Genomic DNA, 20,500 nt, shown 5'->3' with positions numbered 1-20,500 from the left:
CGGGGCGCTGTAGAGTGCGGGGCGCTGTAGAGTGCGGGGCGCTGTAGAGTATGGGGCGCTGCGGTGCGCTGTAGAGTGCGGTGCGCTGCGGGGCGCTGTAGAGTGCGGGGCGCTGTAGAGTGCGGGGCGCTGTAGAGTGCGGGGCGCTGTAGAGTGCGGGGCGCTGTAGAGTGCGGGGCGCTGTAGAGTGCGGGGCGCTGTAGAGTGCGGGGCGCTGTAGAGTGCATGGCGCTGCGGGGCGCTGAGAGCGTGGTGCGCTGTAGAGTGCGTGCGCTGTAGAGTGCGGGGCGCTGTAGAGTGCGGGGCGCTGTAGAGTGCGGGGCGCTGTAGAGTATGGGGCGCTGTAGAGTGCGGTGCGCTGCGGTGCGCTGTAGAGTGCAGTGCGCTGTAGAGTGCGGAGTGCTGTAGAGTGCGGGGCGCTGTAGAGCGCTGTCGAGTGCGGGGCGCTGTAGAATGCGGGGCGCTGTAGAGTGCGAGGCACTGTAGAGTGCGAGGCGCTGTAGAGTGCGGGGCGCTGTAGAGTGTGGGGCGCTGCGTTGCACTGTAGAGTGCGGGGCGCTGCGTTGCACTGTAGAGTGCGGGGCGCTGCGTTGCACTGTAGAGTGCGGGGCGCTGCGTTGCACTGTAGAGTGCGGGGCGCTGCGTTGCACTGTAGAGTGCGGGGCGCTGCGTTGCACTGTAGAGTGCGGGGCGCTGCGTTGCACTGTAGAGTGCGGGGCGCTGCGTTGCACTGTAGAGTGCGGGGCGCTGCGTTGCACTGTAGAGTGCGGGGCGCTGCGTTGCACTGTAGAGTGCGGGGCGCTGCGTTGCACTGTAGAGTGCGGGGCGCTGCGTTGCACTGTAGAGTGCGGGGCGCTGCGTTGCACTGTAGAGTGCGGGGCGCTGCGTTGCACTGTAGAGTGCGGGGCGCTGCGTTGCACTGTAGAGTGCGGGGCGCTGCGTTGCACTGTAGAGTGCGGGGCGCTGCATTGCACTGTAGAGTGCGGGGTGCTGCATTGCACTGTAGAGTGCGGGGCGCTGCATTGCACTGTAGAGTGCGGGGCGCAGCATTGCACTGTAGAGTGCGGGGCGCTGCATTGCACTGTAGAGTGCGGGGCGCTGCGGGGCGCTGTAGAGTGCGGGGCGCTGCGGGGCGCTGTAGAGTGCGGGGCGCTGCAGAGTGCGGGGCGCTGTAGAGTGCGGGGCGCTGTAGAGTGCGGGGCGCTGTAGAGCGCGGGGCGCTGTAGAGCGCGGGGCGCTGTAGAGTGCGTTGTGCTGTAGAGTGCGGGGCGCTGTAGAGCGCGGGGCGCTGTAGAGCGCGGGGCGCTGTAGAGCGCGGGGCGCTGTAGAGCGCGGGGCGCTGTAGAGTGCGTTGTGCTGTAGAGTGCGGGGCGCTGTAGAGTATGGGGCGCTGCGGTGCGCTGTAGAGTGCGGTGCGGGGCGCTGTAGAGTGCGGGGCGCTGTAGAGTGCGGGGCGCTGTAGAGTGCGGGGCGCTGTAGAGCGCGGGGCGCTGTAGAGCGCGGGGCGCTGTAGAGTGCGGGGCGCTGTAGAGTATGGGGCGCTGCGGTGCGCTGTAGAGTGCGCTGCGCTGCGGGGCGCTGTAGAGTGCGGGGCGCTGTAGAGTGCGGGGCGCTGTAGAGTGCGGGGCGCTGTAGAGTGCATGGCGCTGCGGGGCGCTGAGAGCGTGGTGCGCTGTAGAGCGCGGGGCGCTGTAGAGCGCGGGACGCTGTAGAGCGCGGGGCGCTGTAGAGTATGGGACGCTGCGGTGCGCTGTAGAGTGCGGTGCGCTGCGGGGCGCTGTAGAGTGCGGGGCGCTGTAGAGTGCAGGGCGCTGCGGGGCGCTGTAGAGTGCAGGGCGCTGCGGGGCGCTGTGGAGTGCAGGGCGCTGCGGGGCGCTGTAGAGTGCGGGGCGCTGTAGAGTGCGGGGCGCTGTAGAGTGCGGGGCGCTGTAGAGCGCGGGGCGCTGTAGAGCGCGGGGCGCTGTAGAGCGCGGGGCGCTGTAGAGCGCGGGGCGCTGTAGAGCGCGGGGCGCTGTAGGGCGCGGGGCGCTGTAGGGCGGGTGGCGCTGTAGAGCGCGGGGCGCTGTAGAGCGCGGGGCGCTGCGGGCGCTGTAGAGTGCGGGGCGCTGTAGAGTGCGGGGCGCTGTAGAGTGCGGGGCGCTGTAGAGTGCGGGGCGCTGTAGAGTGCGGGGCGCTGTAGAGTGCGGGGCGCTGTAGAGTGCATGGCGCTGCGGGGCGCTGAGAGCGTGGTGCGCTGTAGAGTGCGTGCGCTGTAGAGTGCGGGGCGCTGTAGAGTGCGGGGCGCTGTAGAGCGCGGGGCGCTGTAGAGCGCGGGGCGCTGTAGAGTATGGGGCGCTGTAGAGTGCGGTGTGCTGCGCTGTAGAGTGCAGTGCGCTGTAGAGTGCGGAGTGCTGTAGAGTGCGGGGCGCTGTAGAGCGCTGTCGAGTGCGGGGCGCTGTAGAATGCGGGGCGCTGTCGAGTGCGAGGCGCTGTAGAGTGCGGGGCGCTGTAGAGTGCGGGGCGCTGTAGAGTGCGGGGCGCTGTAGAGTGCGGGGCGCTGCGTTGCACTGTAGAGTGCGGGGCGCTGCGTTGCACTGTAGAGTGCGGGGCGCTGCGTTGCACTGTAGAGTGCGGGGCGCTGCGTTGCACTGTAGAGTGCGGGGCGCTGCGTTGCACTGTAGAGTGCGGGGCGCTGCGTTGCACTGTAGAGTGCGGGGCGCTGCGTTGCACTGTAGAGTGCGGGGCGCTGCGTTGCACTGTAGAGTGCGGGGCGCTGCGTTGCACTGTAGAGTGCGGGGCGCTGCGTTGCACTGTAGAGTGCGGGGCGCTGCGTTGCACTGTAGAGTGCGGGGCGCTGCGTTGCACTGTAGAGTGCGGGGCGCTGCGTTGCACTGTAGAGTGCGGGGCGCTGCGTTGCACTGTAGAGTGCGGGGCGCTGCGTTGCACTGTAGAGTGCGGGGCGCTGCGTTGCACTGTAGAGTGCGGGGCGCTGCGTTGCACTGTAGAGTGCGGGGCGCTGCGTTGCACTGTAGAGTGCGGGGCGCTGCGTTGCACTGTAGAGTGCGGGGCGCTGCATTGCACTGTAGAGTGCGGGGCGCTGCATTGCACTGTAGAGTGCGGGGCGCTGCATTGCACTGTAGAGTGCGGGGCGCTGCATTGCACTGTAGAGTGCGGGGCGCTGCATTGCACTGTAGAGTGCGGGGCGCTGCGGGGCGCTGTAGAGTGCGGGGCGCTGTAGAGTGCGGGGCGCTGCGGGGCGCTGTAGAGTGCGGGGCGCTGTAGAGCGCGGGGCGCTGTAGAGCGCGGGGCGCTGTAGAGCGCGGGGCGCTGTAGAGTGCGTTGTGCTGTAGAGTGCGGGGCGCTGTAGAGTATGGGGCGCTGCGGTGCGCTGTAGAGTGCGGTGCGGGGCGCTGTAGAGTGCGGGGCGCTGTAGAGTGCGGGGCGCTGTAGAGTGCGGGGCGCTGTAGAGTGCGGGGCGCTGTAGAGCGCGGGGCGCTGTAGAGCGCGGGGCGCTGTAGAGTGCGTTGCGCTGTAGAGTGCGGGGCGCTGTAGAGTATGGGGCGCTGCGGTGCGCTGTAGAGTGCGGTGCGCTGCGGGGCGCTGTAGAGTGCGGGGCGCTGTAGAGTGCGGGGCGCTGTAGAGTGCGGGGCGCTGTAGAGTGCGGGGCGCTGCAGAGCGCGTGGCGCTGTAGAGTGCATGGCGCTGCGGGGCGCTGAGAGCGTGGTGCGCTGTAGAGCGCGGGGCGCTGTAGAGCGCGGGGCGCTGTAGAGCGCGGGGCGCTGTAGAGTATGGGGCGCTGCGGTGCGCTGTAGAGTGCGGTGCGCTGCGGGGCGCTGTAGAGTGCGGGGCGCTGTAGAGTGCAGGGCGCTGCGGGGCGCTGTAGAGTGCAGGGCGCTGCGGGGCGCTGTGGAGTGCAGGGCGCTGCGGGGCGCTGTGGAGTGCAGGGCGCTGTAGAGTGCGGGGCGCTGTAGAGTGCGGGGGCGCTGTAGAGTGCGGGGGCGCTGTAGAGCGCGGGGGCGCTGTAGAGCGCGGGGGCGCTGTAGAGCGCGGGGCGCTGTAGAGCGCGGGGCGCTGTAGAGCGCGGGGCGCTGTAGAGCGCGGGGCGCTGTAGAGCGCGTGGCGCTGTAGAGCGCGGGGCGCTGCGGGCGCTGTAGAGTGCGGGGCGCTGTAGAGTGCGGGGCGCTGTAGAGTGCGGGGCGCTGTAGAGTATGGGGCGCTGCGGTGCGCTGTAGAGTGTGGTGCGCTGCGCTGTAGAGTGCGGGGCGCTGTAGAGTGCGGGGCGCTGTAGAGTGCGGGGCGCTGTAGAGTGCGGGGCGCTGTAGAGTGCGGGGCGCTGTAGAGTGCGGGGCGCTGTAGAGTGCGGGGCGCTGTAGAGTGCGGGCGCTGTAGAGTGCATGGCGCTGTAGAGTGCATGGCGCTGCGGGGCGCTGAGAGCGTGGTGCGCTGTAGAGTGCGTGCGCTGTAGAGTGCGGGGCGCTGTAGAGTGCGGGGCGCTGTAGAGCGCGGGGCGCTGTAGAGCGCGGGGCGCTGTAGAGCGCGGGGCGCTGCGGTGCGCTGTAGAGTGCGGTGCGCTGTAGAGTGCAGTGCGCTGTAGAGTGCGGAGTGCTGTAGAGTGCGGAGTGCTGTAGAGTGCGGGGCGCTGTAGAGCGCTGTCGAGTGCGGGGCGCTGTAGAATGCGGGGCGCTGTCGAGTGCGAGGCACTGTAGAGTGCGAGGCGCTGTAGAGTGCGGGGCGCCGTCGAGCCCGGGGCGCTGTCGAGCCCGGGGCGCTGTCGAGCCCGGGGCGCTGTAGAGTGCAGGGCGCTGCGGGGCGCTGTAGAGTATGGGGCGCTGCGGTGCGCTGTAGAGTGCGGTGCGCTGCGGGCGCTGTAGAGTGCAGTGCGCTGTAGAGCGCGGTGTAGAGTGCGGGGCGCTGTAGAGTGCGGGGCGCTGTAGAGTGCGGGGCGCTGTAGAGTGCAGGGCGCTGCGGGGCGCTGTAGAGTATGGGGCGCTGCGGTGCGCTGTAGAGTGCGGTGCGCTGTAGAGTGCGGTGCGCTGCGGTGCGCTGCGGGCGCTGTAGAGTGCAGTGCGCTGTAGAGCGCGGTGTAGAGTGCGGGGCGCTGTAGAGTGCGGGGCGCTGTAGAGTGCGGGGCGCTGTAGAGTGCGGGGCGCTGTAGAGCGCTGTAGAGTGCGGGGCGCTGTAGAGCGCTGTAGAGTGCGGGGCGCTGTAGAGCGCTGTAGAGTGCGGGGCGCTGTAGAGCGCTGTAGAGTGCGGGGCGCTGTAGAGCGCTGTAGAGTGCGGGGCGCTGTAGAGTGCGGGGCGCTGTAGAGCGCGGGGCGCTGTAGAGCGCGGGGCGCTGTAGAGCGCGGGGCGCTGTAGAGCGCGGGGCGCTGTAGAGCGCGGGGCGCTGTAGAGCGTGGGGCGCTGTGGAGCGCGGGGCGCTGTGGAGCGCGGGGCGCTGTGGAGCGCGGGGCGCTGTGGAGTGCGGGGCGCTGTAGAGTGCGGTATAGAGTGCGGGGCGCTGCAGAGTGCGGGGCGCTGCAGAGTGCGGGGCGCTGCAGAGTGCGGGGCGCTGCAGAGCGCGGGGCGCTGCAGAGCGCGGGGCGCTGCAGAGCGCGGGGCGCTGCAGAGCGCGGAGCGCTGTAGAGTGCGGTGCGCTGTAGAGTGCGGTGCGCTGCGGGCGCTGTAGAGTGCAGTGCGCTGTAGAGCGCGGTGTAGAGTGCGGGGCGTTGTAGAGTGCGGGGCGTTGTAGAGTGCGGGGCGCTGTAGAGTGCGGGGCGCTGTAGAGTGCGGGGCGCTGTAGAGCGCTGGCGAGTGCGGGGCGCTGTAGAGTGCGGGGCGCTGTAGAGTGCGGGGCGCTGTAGAGTGCGGGGCGCTGTAGAGTGCGGGGCGCTGTAGAGTGCGGGGCGCTGCGGGGCGCTGTAGAGTGCGGGGCGCTGCGGGGCGCTGTAGAGTGCGGGGCGCTGCGGGGCGCTGTAGAGTGCGGGGCGCTGTCGAGCCCGGGGCGCTGTAGAGTGCAGGGCGCTGCGGGGCGCTGTAGAGTGCGGGGCGCTGTAGAGCGCGGGGCGCTGTAGAGCGCGGGGCGCTGTAGAGCGCGGGGCGCTGTAGAGCGCGGGGCGATGTAGAGTGCGGGGCGATGTAGAGTGCGGGGCGCTGTAGAGTGCGGGGCGCTGTAGAGTGCGGGGCGCTGTAGAGTGCGTTGCGCTGTAGAGTGTGTTGCGCTGTAGAGTATGGGGCGCTGTGGTGCGCTGTAGGCTGCGGTGCGGGCGCTGTAGAGCGCGGTGTAGAGTGCGGAGCGCTGTAGAGTGCGGGGCGCTGTAGAGTGCGGGGCGCTGTAGAGTGCGGGGCGCTGTAGAGTGCGGGGCGCTGTAGAGTGCGGGGCGCTGTAGAGTGCGGGGCGCTGTAGAGCGCAGGGCGCTGTAGAGCGCAGGGCGCTGTAGAGCGCAGGGCGCTGTAGAGCGCAGGGCGCTGCGGGGCGCTGTAGTACGCGGGGCGCTGTAGAGCGCGGTGCGCTGCAGAGTGCGGGGCGCTGTAGAGTGCGGGGCGCTGTAGAGTGCGGGGCGCTGCGGTGCGCTGTAGAGTGCGGTGCGCTGCGGGCGCTGTAGAGTGCAGTGCGCTGCGGGCGCTGTAGAGTGCAGTGCGCTGCGGGCGCTGTAGAGTGCAGTGCGCTGCGGGCGCTGTAGAGTGCAGAGCGCTGTAGAGCGCGGTGTAGAGCGCGGAGCGCTGTAGAGTGCGGAGCGCTGTAGAGTGCGGAGCGCTGTAGAGTGCGGAGCGCTGTAGAGTGCGGGGCGCTGTAGAGTGCGGGGCGCTGTAGAGTGCGGGGCGCTGTAGAGCGCTGGCGAGTGCGGGGCGCTGTAGAGTGCGGGGCGCTGTAGAGTGCGGGGCGCTGTAGAGTGCGGGGCGCTGTAGAGTGCGGGGCGCTGTAGAGTGCGGGGCGCTGTAGAGTGCGGGGCGCTGTAGAGTGCGGGGCGCTGTGGTGCGCTGTAGGCTGCGGTGCGGGCGCTGTAGAGTGCAGTGCGCTGTAGAGCGCGGTGTAGAGTGCGGAGCGCTGTAGAGTGCGGGGCGCTGTAGAGTGCGGGGCGCTGTAGAGTGCGGGGCGCTGTAGAGTGCGGGGCGCTGTAGAGTGCGGGCCGCTGTAGAGCGCAGGCGCGGTGCGCTGCGGGGCGCTGTCGAGCCCGGGGCGCTGTAGAGTGCAGGGTGCTGCGGGGCGCTGTAGAGTGCGGGGCGCTGTAGAGTATGGGGCGCTGCGGTGCGCTGTAGAGTGCGGTGCGCTGCGGGGCGCTGTAGAGTGCGGGGCGCTGTAGAGTGCGGGGCGCTGTAGAGTGCGGGGCGCTGCAGAGCGCGTGGCGCTGTAGAGTGCATGGCGCTGCGGGGCGCTGTAGAGCGCGGGGCGCTGTAGAGCGCGGAGCGCTGTAGAGCGCGGGGCGCTGTAGAGTATGGGGCGCTGCGGTGCGCTGTAGAGTGCGGTGCGCTGCGGGGCGCTGTAGAGTGCGGGGCGCTGTAGAGTGCAGGGCGCTGCGGGGCGCTGTAGAGTGCAGGGCGCTGCGGGGCGCTGTGGAGTGCGTGGCGCTGTAGAGTGCGTGGCGCTGTAGAGTGCGGGGCGCTGTAGAGTGCGGGGCGCTGTAGAGTGCGGGGCGCTGTAGAGTGCGGGGCGCTGTAGAGTGCGGGGGCGCTGTAGAGTGCGGGGCGCTGTAGAGTGCGGGGGCGCTGTAGAGCGCGGGGGCGCTGTAGAGCGCGGGGGCGCTGTAGAGTGCGGGGCGCTGTAGAGCGCGGGGCGCTGTAGAGCGCGGGGCGCTGTAGAGTGCGGGGCGCTGTAGAGTGCGGGGCGCTGTAGAGTGCGGGGCGCTGTAGAGTATGGGGCGCTGCGGTGCGCTGTAGAGTGTGGTGCGCTGCGCTGTAGAGTGCGGGGCGCTGTAGAGTGCGGGGCGCTGTAGAGTGCGGGGCGCTGTAGAGTGCGGGGCGCTGTAGAGTGCGGGGCGCTGTAGAGTGCGGGGCGCTGTAGAGTGCATGGCGCTGCGGGGCGCTGAGAGCGTGGTGCGCTGTAGAGTGCGTGCGCTGTAGAGTGCGGGGCGCTGTAGAGTGCGGGGCGCTGTAGAGCGCGGGGCGCTGTAGAGCGCGGGGCGCTGTAGAGTATGGGGCGCTGCGGTGCGCTGTAGAGTGCGGTGCGCTGTAGAGTGCAGTGCGCTGTAGAGTGCAGTGCGCTGTAGAGTGCAGTGCGCTGTAGAGTGCGGAGTGCTGTAGAGTGCGGAGTGCTGTAGAGTGCGGAGTGCTGTAGAGTGCGGGGCGCTGTAGAGCGCTGTCGAGTGCGGGGCGCTGTAGAATGCGGGGCGCTGTCGAGTGCGAGGCACTGTAGAGTGCGAGGCGCTGTAGAGTGCGAGGCGCTGTAGAGTGCGGGGCGCTGTCGAGCCCGGGGCGCTGTCGAGCCCGGGGCGCTGTCGAGCCCGGGGCGCTGTCGAGCCCGGGGCGCTGTAGAGTGCAGGGCGCTGCGGGGCGCTGTAGAGTATGGGGCGCTGCGGTGCGCTGTAGAGTGCGGTGCGCTGCGGTGCGCTGCGGGCGCTGTAGAGTGCAGTGCGCTGTAGAGCGCGGTGTAGAGTGCGGGGCGCTGTAGAGTGCGGGGCGCTGTAGAGCGCTGTAGAGTGCGGGGCGCTGTAGAGCGCTGTAGAGTGCGGGGCGCTGTAGAGTGCGGGGCGCTGTAGAGTGCGGGGCGCTGTAGAGTGCGGGGCGCTGTAGAGCGCGGGGCGCTGTGGAGCGCGGGGCGCTGTGGAGCGCGGGGCGCTGTGGAGCGCGGGGCGCTGTGGAGCGCGGGGCGCTGTAGAGTGCGGTATAGAGTGCGGGGCGCTGCAGAGTGCGGGGCGCTGCAGAGTGCGGGGCGCTGCAGAGTGCGGGGCGCTGCAGAGTGCGGGGCGCTGCAGAGTGCGGGGCGCTGCAGAGCGCGGGGCGCTGCAGAGCGCGGTGCGCTGTAGAGTGCGGTGCGCTGCGGGCGCTGTAGAGTGCAGTGCGCTGTAGAGCGCGGTGTAGAGTGCGGGGCGTTGTAGAGTGCGGGGCGCTGTAGAGTGCGGGGCGCTGTAGAGTGCGGGGCGCTGTAGAGTGCGGGGCGCTGTAGAGCGCTGGCGAGTGCGGGGCGCTGTAGAGCGCGGGGCGCTGTAGAGCGCGGGGCGCTGTGGAGCGCGGGGCGCTGTAGAGTGCGGTATAGAGTGCGGGGCGCTGCAGAGTGCGGGGCGCTGCAGAGTGCGGGGCGCTGCAGAGTGCGGGGCGCTGCAGAGCGCGGGGCGCTGCAGAGCGCGGAGCGCTGTAGAGTGCGGTGCGCTGCGGGCGCTGTAGAGTGCAGTGCGCTGTACAGCGCGGTGTAGAGTGCGGGGCGTTGTAGAGTGCGGGGCGCTGTAGAGTGCGGGGCGCTGTAGAGTGCGGGGCGCTGTAGAGAGCGCTGGCGAGTGCGGGGCGCTGTAGAATGCGGGGCGATGTAGAGTGCGGGGCGCTGTAGAGTGCGGGGCGCTGTAGAGTGCGGGGCGCTGTAGAGTGCGGGGCGCTGTAGAGTGCGGGGCGCTGTAGAGTGCGGGGCGCTGTAGAGTGCGGGGCGCTGTAGAGTGCGGGGCGCTGTAGAGTGCGGGGCGCTGCGGGGCGCTGCGGGGCGCTGTAGAGTGCGGGGCGCTGTCGAGCCCGGGGCGCTGTAGAGTGCAGGGCGCTGCGGGGCGCTGTAGAGTGCGGGGCGCTGTAGAGCGCGGTGCGCTGTAGAGCGCGGGGCGCTGTAGAGCGCGGGGCGCTATAGAGTGCAGGGCGATGTAGAGCGCGGGGCGCTGTAGAGTGCGGGGCGCTGTAGAGTGCGGGGCGCTGTAGAGTGCGGGGCGCTGTAGAGTGCGTTGCGCTGTAGAGTGCGGGGCGCTGTAGAGTATGGGGCGCTGTGGTGCGCTGTAGGCTGCGGTGCGGGCGCTGTAGAGCGCGGTGTAGAGTGCGGAGCGCTGTAGAGTGCGGAGCGCTGTCGAGTGCGGAGCGCTGTCGAGTGCGGGGCGCTGTCGAGTGCGGGGCGCTGTCGAGTGCGGGGCGCTGTAGAGTGCGGGGCGCTGTAGAGCGCTGTAGAGTGCGGGGCGCTGTAGAGCGCTGTAGAGTGCGGGGCGCTGTAGAGTGCGGGGCGCTGTAGAGTGCGGGGCGCTGTAGAGCGCGGGGCGCTGTAGAGCGCGGGGCGCTGTAGAGCGCGGGGCGCTGTAGAGCGCGGGGCGCTGTAGAGCGCGGGGCGCTGTAGAGCGCGGGGCGCTGTAGAGTGCAGGGCGCTGTAGAGTGCAGGGCGCTGCGGGGCGCTGTAGTACGCGGGGCGCTGTAGAGCGCGGTGCGCTGCAGAGTGCGGGGCGCTGTAGAGTGCGGGGCGCTGTAGAGTGCGGGGCGCTGTAGAGTGCGGTGCGCTGCGGGCGCTGTAGAGTGCAGTGCGCTGCGGGCGCTGTAGAGTGCAGTGCGCTGCGGGCGCTGTAGAGTGCAGAGCGCTGTAGAGCGCGGTGTAGAGCGCGGAGCGCTGTAGAGTGCGGAGCGCTGTAGAGTGCGGAGCGCTGTAGAGTGCGGGGCGCTGTAGAGCGCTGTAGAGTGCGGGGCGCTGTAGAGTGCGGGGCGCTGTAGAGTGCGGGGCGCTGTAGAGTGCGGGGCGCTGTAGAGTGCGGGGCGCTGTAGAGTGCGGGGCGCTGTAGAGTGCGGGGCGCTGTAGAGTGCGGGGCGCTGTAGAGTGCGGGGCGCTGTAGAGTGCGGGGCGATGTAGAGTGCGGGGCGCTGTAGAGTGCGGGGCGCTGTAGAGTGCGGGGCGCTGTGGTGCGCTGTAGGCTGCGGTGCGGGCGCTGTAGAGTGCAGTGCGCTGTAGAGCGCGGTGTAGAGTGCGGAGCGCTGTAGAGTGCGGGGCGCTGTAGAGTGCGGGGCGCTGTAGAGTGCGGGGCGCTGTAGAGCGCAGGCCGCTGTCGAGCCCGGGGCGCTGTAGAGTGCAGGGCGCTGCGGGGCGCTGTAGTACGCGGGGCGCTGTAGAGCGCGGTGCGCTGCGGGGCGCTGTCGAGCCCGGGGCGCTGTAGAGTGCAGGGTGCTGCGGGGCGCTGTAGAGCGCGGGGCGCTGTAGAGCGCTGTAGAGTGCGGTGCGCTGTAGAGTGCGGGGCGCAGTCGAGCGCGGGGCGCTGTAGAGCGCGGGGCGCTGTAGAGTGCGGGGCGCTGTAGAGTGCGGGGCGCTGTAGAGCGCGGGGCGCTGTAGAGCCCGGGGCTTTGTAGTACGCGCCGCGCTGTAGAGCGCGGTGCGCTGCGGGGCGCTGTCGAGCCCGGGGCGCTGTAGAGTGCGGGGCGCTGTAGAGTGCGGGGCGCTGCGGGGCGCTGCGGGGCGCTGTCGAGCCCGGGGCGCTGTAGAGTGCAGGGTGCTGCGGGGCGCTGTAGAGCGCGGGGCGCTGTAGAGCGCTGTGGAGTGCGGTGCGCTGTAGAGTGCGGTGCGCTGCGGTGCGCTGTAGAGTGCGGGGCGCTCTAGAGGGCGGGGCGCTGTCGAGCGCGGGGCGCTGTAGAGTGCAGGGCGCTGTAGAGTGCAGGGCGCTGCGGGGCGCTGTAGAGCGCGGGGCGCTGTAGAGCGCAGGGCGCTGTAGAGCGCAGGGCGCTGTAGAGCGCAGGCGCCGTAGAGCGCCGGGCGCCGTCGAGCCCGGGGCGCTGCAGAGTGCGGGGCGCCGTCGAGCACGGGGCGCTGTAGAGTGCGGTGCGCTGTAGCGTGCAGGGCGCTGTCGAGCCCGGGGCGCTGTCGAGCCCGGGGTTCTGCGGGGCGCTGTAGAGCGCGGGGCGCTGTGGAGCGCGGGGCGCTGTAGAGTGTGCTGTAGAGTGCGGGGCGCTGTAGAGTGCGGGGCCCTGTAGAGTGCGGGGCCCTGTAGAGTGCGGGGCCCTGTAGAGTGCGGGGCGCTGTAGAGTGCGGGGCGCTGCAGAGTGCTGTAGAGTGCGTTGCGCTGTAGAGCGCGTTGCGCTGTAGAGCGCGTTGCGCTGTAGAGTGCGGGGTGCTGTAGAGTATGGGGCGCTGCGGTGCGCTGTAGAGTGCGGTGCGCTGCGGGCGCTGTAGAGTGCAGTGCGCTGTAGAGCGCGGTGTAGAGTGCGGGGCGCTGTAGAGTGCGGGGCGCTGTAGAGTGCGGGGCGCTGTAGAGTGCGGGGCGCTGTAGAGTGCGGGGCGCTGCGGGGCGCTGTAGAGTGCGGGGCGCTGTCGAGCCCGGGGCGCTGTAGAGTGCGGGGCGCTGTAGAGTGCGGGGCGCTGTAGAGTGCGGGGCGCTGTAGAGCGCGGGGCGGGGCGCTGTAGAGTGCGGGGCGCTGTAGAGTGCGGGGCGCTGTAGAGTGCGGGGCGCTGCGGGGCGCTGTAGAGTGCAGGGCGATGTAGAGTGCGTTGCGCTGTAGAGTGCGGGCGCTGTAGAGTATGGGGCGCTGTGGTGCGCTGTAGGCTGCGGTGCGGGCGCTGTAGAGTGCAGTGCGCTGTAGAGCGCGGTGTAGAGTGCGGAGCGCTGTAGAGTGCGGAGCGCTGTAGAGTGCGGAGCGCTGTAGAGCGCTGTCGAGTGCGGGCGCTGTAGAGTGCGGGGCGCTGTAGAGTGCGGGGCGCTGTAGAGTGCGGGGCGCTGTAGAGCGCGGGGCGCTGTAGAGCGCGGGGCGCTGTAGAGCCCGGGGCGCTGTAGAGCCCGGGGCGCTGTAGAGCGCAGGGCGCTGTAGTACGCGGGGCGCTGTAGTACGCGGGGCGCTGTAGAGCGCGGGGCGCTGTAGAGCGCGGTGCGCTGCGGGGCACTGTAGAGTGCGGGGCGCTGTAGAGTGCGGGGCGCTGTAGAGTGCGGGGCGCTGTAGAGTGCGGGGCTCTGCGGGGCGCTGTAGAGCGCGGGGCGCTGTAGAGTATGGGGCGCTGCGGTGCGCTGTAGAGTGCGGTGCGCTGTAGAGCGCGGAGCGCTGTAGAGCGCGGAGCGCTGTAGAGTGCGGAGCGCTGTAGAGTGCGGGGCGCTGTAGAGCGCTGGCGAGTGCGGGGCGCTGTAGAATGCGGGGCGCTGTAGAGTGCGGGGCGCTGTAGAGTGCGGGGCGCTGTAGAGTGCGGGGCGCTGTAGAGCGCGGGGCGCTGTAGAGCGCGGGGCGCTGCGGGGCGCTGTAGAGTGCGGGGCGCTGTAGAGTGCGGGGCGCTGTAGAGTGCAGGGCGATGTAGAGTGCGGGGCGCTGTAGAGTGCTGTAGAGTGCGTTGCGCTGTAGAGCGCGTTGCGCTGTAGAGTGCGTTGCGCTGTAGAGTATGGGGCGCTGTGGTGCGCTGTAGGCTGCGGTGCGGGCGCTGTAGAGTGCAGTGCGCTGTAGAGCGCGGTGTAGAGTGCGGAGCGCTGTAGAGTGCGGGGCGCTGTAGAGTGCGGGGCGCTGTAGAGCGCTGTCGAGTGCGGGGCGCTGTAGAGCGCGGGGCGCTGTAGAGTGCGGGGCGCTGTAGAGTGCGGGGCGCTGTAGAGTGCGGGGCGCTGTAGAGTGCGGGGCGCTGTAGAGTGCGGGGCGCTGTCGAGCCCGGGGCGCTGTCGAGCCCGGGGCGCTGTAGAGTGCAGGGCGCTGCGGGCGCTGTAGTACGCGGGGCGCTGTAGAGCGCGGTGCGCTGCGGGGCGCTGTAGAGTGCGGGGCGCTGTAGAGTGCGGGGCGCTGTAGAGCGCGGGGCGCTGTCGAGTGCAGGGTGCTGCGGGGCGCTGTAGAGCGCTGTGCGCTGTAGAGTGCGGTGCGCTGTAGAGTGCGGTGCGCTGCGGTGCGCTGTAGAGTGCGGCGCGCTGTAGAGGGCGGGGCGCTGTCGAGCGCGGGGCGCTGTCGAGCGCGGGGCGCTGTCGAGCGCGGGGCGCTGTAGAGTGCGGGGCGCTGTGGGGCGCTGTAGAGCGCTGTCGAGCCCGGGGCGCTGTAGAGTGCAGGGCGCTGCGGGGCGCTGTAGTACGCGGGGCGCTGTAGAGCGCGGTGCGCTGCGGGGCGCTGTAGAGTGCGGGGCGCTGTAGAGTGCGGGGCACTGTAGAGTGCGGGGCACTGTAGAGTGCGGGGCACTGTAGAGTGCGGGGCACTGTAGAGTGCTGTCGAGCCCGGGGCGCTGTAGAGTGCAGGGTGCTGCGGGGCGCTGTAGAGCGCTGTGGAGTGCGGTGCGCTGTAGAGTGCGGTGCGCTGCGGTGCGCTGTAGAGTGCGGTGCGCTGTAGAGTGCGGGGCGCTGCGGGGCGCTATAGAGTGCAGGGCGATGTAGAGTGCGGGGCGCTGTAGAGTGCGTTGCGCTGTAGAGCGCGTTGCGCTGTAGAGTATGGGGCGCTGTGGTGCGCTGTAGGCTGCGGTGCGGGCGCTGTAGAGTGCAGTGCGCTGTAGAGCGCGGTGTAGAGTGCGGAGCGCTGTAGAGTGCGGGGCGCTGTAGAGTGCTGTCGAGTGCGGGGCGCTGTAGAGTGCGGGGCGCTGTGGGGCGCTGTAGAGCGCGGGCCGCTGTAGAGCGCGGGGCGCTGTAGAGTGCAGGGCGCTGCGGGGCGCTGTAGTACGCGGGGCGCTGTAGAGCGCGGTGCGCTGCGGGGCGCTGTAGAGTGCGGGGCGCTGTAGAGCGCGGGGCGCTGTAGAGCGCGGGGTGCTGCGGGGCGCTGTAGAGTGCGGTGCGCTGTAGAGTGCGGTGTAGAGTGCGGTGCGCTGTAGAGTGCGGAGGGCGGGGCGCTGTAGAGGGCGGGGCGCTGTCGAGCGCGGGGCGCTGTGGGGCGCTGTAGAGTGCGGGGCGCTGTGGGGCGCTGTAGAGCGCTGTCGAGCCCGGGGCGCTGTAGAGTGCAGGGCGCTGCGGGGCGCTGTAGTACGCGGGGCGCTGTAGAGCGCGGTGCGCTGCGGGGCGCTGTAGAGTGCGGGGCGCTGTAGAGTGCGGGGCACTGTAGAGTGCGGGGCACTGTAGAGTGCGGGGCGCTGTCGAGCCCGGGGCGCTGTAGAGTGCAGGGTGCTGCGGGGCGCTGTAGAGCGCTGTGGAGTGCGGTGCGCTGTAGAGTGCAGTGCGCTGTAGAGTGCGGTGCGCTGCAGAGTGCGGGGCGCTGTAGAGGGCGGGGCGCTGTAGAGGGCGGGGCGCTGTAGAGGGCGGGGCGCTGTAGAGCGCGGGGCGCTGTAGAGCGCGGGGCGCTGTAGAGTGCAGGGCGCTGCGGGGCGCTGTAGAGCGCCGGGCGCTGTAGAGCGCCGTCGAGCCCGGGGCGCTGCAGAGTGCGGGGCGCTGCAGAGTGCGGGGCGCTGCGGGGCGCTGTAGAGTGCGGGGCGCTGTAGAGTGCGGGGCGCTGTCGAGCCCGGGGCGCTGCGGGGCGCTGCAGAGTGCGGGGCGCTGCAGAGCGCGGGGCGCTGCAGAGTGCGGGGCGCTGCGGGGCGCTGTAGATTGCGGGGGGCTGTAGAGTGCGGGGCGCTGTAGAGTGCGGGGCGCTGTAGAGTGCGGGGCGCTGTAGAGTGCAGTGCTATGTGATGTAGAATACTGTGTGCTGTAGAGTGGTGTACATTGTAGAGTGCTGTATGCCGCAGAGCGTTGTGTGCTGCAGAATGGTGTGTGCTGAAGAATGGTGTGTGTTGTAAAATAGTATGTGCTGCACTGCCCCTGAACCAGTAAGAACAAAAAGGAAACTTTAAAACTGCAACAAAGTAGCACACTGTAGAAGCCTGTGTAAAACTGAAACTGACGAGGCAGGAGATGGGCTGTGCGCGCCCACGAGGTGAAATCCGAGCTCTGCGCACCCTTTCCTATCCACATTCCCAATAACGGGCAACATTAGTTGTCGAAGCAGACTGCAACAATGCTTACAAGCAGGTCGTGCTTCGACCTAAAAAGTAAGTTCCTAAAGTGATCAATGGAAGGATACAAGGCAGACAATCAATAGGATGGTGACGATGTTATGCTATTATGGGGCAGGGGAAGACAAACAAGAGGGGGCAGGCAACCACTTAACAAGAAACAAGTAAATGAATGAAGTCAACCAGTGTCAAAGAATGGGCGGATTGTACGCCCACTGTAAGTTTCTGTTAAGTTCATAAAAGGTCTTCTTCAATCAGACAGCTTGTACTGTCTGGCAGGCTAGATCTAAAAAAATTTGAAAACCTGTGTGGAAATCCAGGCGTCTGACTTTGTGTGAATGGGTTTCTCAGAGATATGTTTGTGTGCGCATATAAACAAAGAATGGGTCATGCTGTGTTGATCTGGAGTGAAAGAAGGATGTAACCTGGAGAAGAGGATGTCAGGCATTTATAAGTTGGGGCAGTGGTTTGCATCCTTGTCTCCCTAAATGAAATGCAATATTTGTGAATGAGTCATGAGTTTTTTCTGTATTATCAGCGAGTGTTTTAAACTTAGGTTAACCCTTGCTTAGCATTAGATAAGTGGGTTCTGTTGATTAAAATAAATATCTCCATAAAATATGAGTACTCGGATATTAGAAATCTTTTGGAATGGAAACGATTTAGTATCAAGGGAATTTGATGAAATGCTGATTTTTTATGATGTTTGTCGAGACAAAGTTTGTTAAATGTGAAAATAAGTCTATGTCACTATTTTAAATTATGTAAAGTATATACAATGTTATTGAGTGTTATTTATTATTATTTACAGGTGTATGTGTGGCTACTGCTGAAGAAGGCGTTTTATACGCCGAAACGTGCGTCGATTGATTTTTGCCACCATTTGTATATACATTTTTTTTTTTACAAATTGTTCTTTTTAAAGAAAGAATTGTTTTTTTAATATTGTATTTGATTGTACAACTGTACGTTATGTGGTCAGCATAACAGACATTGTTTCCCTTGTTTACTTGTTTCCTTGATTGATTGCCTAGGAAGTTTTTCACTTACATTATCTTTCCCTGTCCTAGGAATTGAACGATTTACTGTTCAGGGGATCCTTGTTTTTCACATTTATATTTGTGAATGGCGCCTCTCAGTGATACTCCTGACAAATTCTGAGCAGCTTCCCACACGCCACTGGGACCCTAACTTTCATCTGGTCAGGTCTCCTAAACAGACCCATCCCCTTGAGATTCTGTACTTACAGCTATGACCCCTTCTTCATTGATGATCAGGTAGCCCTGCTGGTCAGGAATGCGCTCCAGTCCAAGAGTAAGCGTGGAAGCCTTAGACACAACAGAAAAAAAGGTTAAAGTGCATTCAGTAGCTCCTCATTCTAGCACCAATATGTGTTCTGGAAATCCCTCTCTGTGATTGCCTCATTCCCATTGAGCCACTATTTAAATGCTCCAGTCGGTTGGGTTTTGCTTTGCCACAACTCAAGTGTGATTACAGTATGGCATCTCCTCAAGAGATATGCGTACAGACTGCCAACACCGAAGGACCTCAGACATGTGACACTCCCTAACTGGCGGCCCTTGTTAGGTCACCCAACAGCCTCACAATCTAATAGAAGAACGGTCTAGCATACTCACTTAAAGTCAGTTACCAATTTTCAACTTCCACTGGTTGTCTACAACTATCTGTGTCGGATTCTGCACCCCTTCCCTCAGTGTGTGCTGAAGCTAGCTTTAGTTTGCGTCTCCTGCTTGGTAATTTGACCACATTGCTTGTTCCAGAGTATGTCCCATGTGCCTCACTAAGGTTAGCATTGCCAGCACCTGTGTGCACCCCCAGTGATGCATGTGCCAGCTCAGGTATCCCATTTATCCCCAAACTTAACACTCAGTAGTCCCTACGCTGGAATAGCTCCAAAAGGCCCAAGTAATGTGTGGCACAGTCAACCAATCCTGATGTCTTAAGGCACTTTACACTGAGGAATAACGTTGATTACTTTAACGGGCAGTAAAAGTATAAACTTGATCATCAAGCATTAACAGCACGGTTCTCTAAAAAGCTACGACTGCTTCATGCTGTCACAAATGACATGGGTCCACATGAAGCTTTGAGCTGGCACCCGGAGCCCCTCCTATGATGCTACCAAACTATATATCATATAAGCAAGGATACAATGCTTCATTGCTGAGTTTTCTTTTAAATATTGTTGTTTTCAAGATGGGTTAGTTAAACTGGATGGACTACAACTGCCTGAATATATGAGTAACAGAGCCAAATCCATACACGTCATCCTGGACAAAAGACAAACTCCAATCCCAAATCAGCACCATGGCCCAAAATGCACGCCTCCAACTGTGCCTTCTCTGGGGGAATCTGACGTAACATTCCTGTCTTTGGTATTCTCCAGACCGGAGTACTCTAATTCTCTCCTTGCAAGCCTCCCCAAGACCCACATATCTCTTTTTAAATCCATCCTCCACTAGACTGCACGTTTCGTCTGCAGGGCTAAAAGAACTGACCATATCACAAATATGCAGCTTCATATTGCTTGTATCACCCATTCCACCACACGCTACCTAGCAAATTAACTCAAAATATCAAGTGTCCCTAGACCTTAATGAAATGCTAAAAATCTGCTGCTCGAAGCTCCACTGTCAAAAGTTAAAGACTCATGGTGCACTCTCTCAGATAATTAAACTATAATTTGGAACGCACTACTTAAAACCTTTGCACCACAACGTCTTTTGGATCTTCAAAACGGACCTTAAAACTTTTCTCTTACAAAAATAATTTTTGTCTCACTAACACTCCTCGCCAAAGTCCGCACTAGACACACACCCTCACATTTAATGGCGTGACCTGACTGTTACATGACGCCCTCAAGAGCCAATACAACCCTTCTGTTTCAACTCTGTACTTATGTATTTACATAACCCCAATGTTCTAAATATGTAATTTGTAAAGGATATGTAATTTGTAAAAACGTAACCCTCACCATGAGTAACTGTAGTAGCTATAAGTATAGTCACCTACTAATTATGTTACTCTTAATATCTCATGTAACGTTATTTCGCTCTACTGTAAGCGCCCTGACACCTCTCGGTAATGCCCACGCTATATAAAAACGCATAAATAAATCAATCTACAAAGAAAGACATGTGCACAGGAAAGTAATCAGTGCTCCACCCCGTATAACTTCCAGTGATTCAAGCTCTGTCTGGCACACAGGAGCGTCATCTCAGGTCCCACTGGTGTTTCAACGCCTTTCACTCTCGCTCAATGACCCCCGCCAGGGCTAGTTGCCACTTTTCCAGAACCCAGTACTTTGCACAGCTATTTCCCTACGCTTAATGCCGCTTCCTCTTCCAGTTACACCCCCTGTTGTGGCACCCATTACACCCCCGCCAGCAGCATCTCCTGCTCCTACGGCGCCCCTCACCATGTTTTGCCTCCTCTCCGTGCTGGGCGGATCACCTGACTCGTCGGACACGGAAAACAAGGCCCTGTAATCCCGCCCCGCTCGCAGGGAGCCGGGCGGCCATCTTGGTCTGGGAGGGTCTCCCCCGGGCCGCCGCCACCTTTTCATGAGGAACTCAAGGGCCGAGCCGCGCTTTTCCCACGTCGTCCGAAATGGAGGCAGATCATAAACAATTTTGGGTTCTATATTACCCACATACACTGCGCCGACACTTGCTGTGTTTATGAGTTTTTTTCATAATTATAATTTACAGCTTGGTCTGGTTCTGCTGTTTGCCCAAGCTGCGGTCACCTGCTTTGAATTTCTCCGACATCCAAATATGTTGTCCGTTATTAATAGACCGTTATTTCTACTTTGCGGAACGTTTTTCATCCAATAATTACAGTAGTGGGTAGTTCCTATTAGAGGAATAAACCTTAACGACAGTTCATTGTCACGTGATAAGGTGCTCGTGCTTCTAGCTGTCATGTTTTACTTCTCCAAAGCATGAGTGGCCGTTTGGACCAGTTAAGGAAGCTCAGCTGGATATTTGGAGAAGTTAAGTAACCTTCTCGAACAGTGTGTAATGAGAGGCGGTACACCATGATGTTGAAGATAAGTCATTTATTCCTGTATCAAACGCCCAGGGCGCTCTGAGACCGGCGAGTTGTGATCATCCCAACATGAATGAATCAACTGCTGTTGGAATCCATGCTCACCGCTAGCAGGCACGTGAGAAGCTTAAACAGAGACAAGTTTAAACGAAAACACATGCACGTGAATATAACGGTTATGGCTCATTTGCTACCCGGCTGCTGTGGCAGGCGGTGTGGGTCATTTTCTGGAATAAATCCTAACTTTGGAATACATACACCTACAGCTTCCAAGAACTCTTCTTTATTATGGACCATACCACAATATTGCGATGAGTTATACAAGTTATTGCTCAATTATGGAAGTTCTGGACCCATCGACAACTAACACTTGCTTCAAATAAAGACACGTTTTTTAAAGGACCTAGTTTTGAAGATTTCAGGATTTTCTTAGACTCGTTAGTTTTATGTGCAGAAATCCCCGTCCTTCTCAACTTTTGCTTGTGAGTCAGTCGTTATTCACCCATTGTAGTATGCTGCTCAGCCAAGATGTGTGTATTTTAGAATGTTGGTATGATTTGGTCAGTTGCTGAATGGGCTGAGCAGAGCACAGACTGCTCCTGGCGGCGCTCTCCTTATTTACTACTTAAATAAATACCATCTATGAATTTACAAAGAATGGACTACCCGCATTTATTTCCATTACATTTGGTGACGATTTGGAAAGGCCCTGCTCTTCACCTTCCAAGAAACCTC

General features: G+C 63.8%; 1 protein-coding gene across 2 annotated transcripts in view; it reads right to left on the bottom strand.

The window, feature by feature from the left end:
• LAMTOR4 (late endosomal/lysosomal adaptor, MAPK and MTOR activator 4) overlaps positions 1 to 19,531 on the bottom strand; it is a 58,996-nt gene extending 39,465 nt beyond the window's left edge. Inside the window, exons 1-2 of one of the 2 annotated variants that reach the window (XM_078668437.1) lie at positions 19,134 to 19,531; positions 16,942 to 17,022 (exon numbers count right to left, since the gene is read on the bottom strand). In XM_078668437.1, the coding sequence (XP_078524563.1) occupies positions 16,942 to 17,022; positions 19,134 to 19,280 (228 nt within the window). In that variant the 5' untranslated portion in view covers positions 19,281 to 19,531. Of the gene's footprint in view, positions 1 to 16,941; positions 17,023 to 18,880; positions 18,947 to 19,133 lie in introns of those variants that run through there. The other variant, XM_078668438.1, reaches the window with a different exon arrangement.
• Positions 19,532 to 20,500: the final 969 nt, after the last annotated feature.

This window comes from Lissotriton helveticus, chromosome 12 (genome assembly GCF_964261635.1).
Source record: "Lissotriton helveticus chromosome 12, aLisHel1.1, whole genome shotgun sequence".
NCBI classification, from domain to species: Eukaryota; Metazoa; Chordata; class Amphibia; order Caudata; family Salamandridae; genus Lissotriton; species Lissotriton helveticus.
Note: the sequence above shows the minus strand (reverse complement) of the source record. Positions and strands in the feature narration are given on the sequence as shown.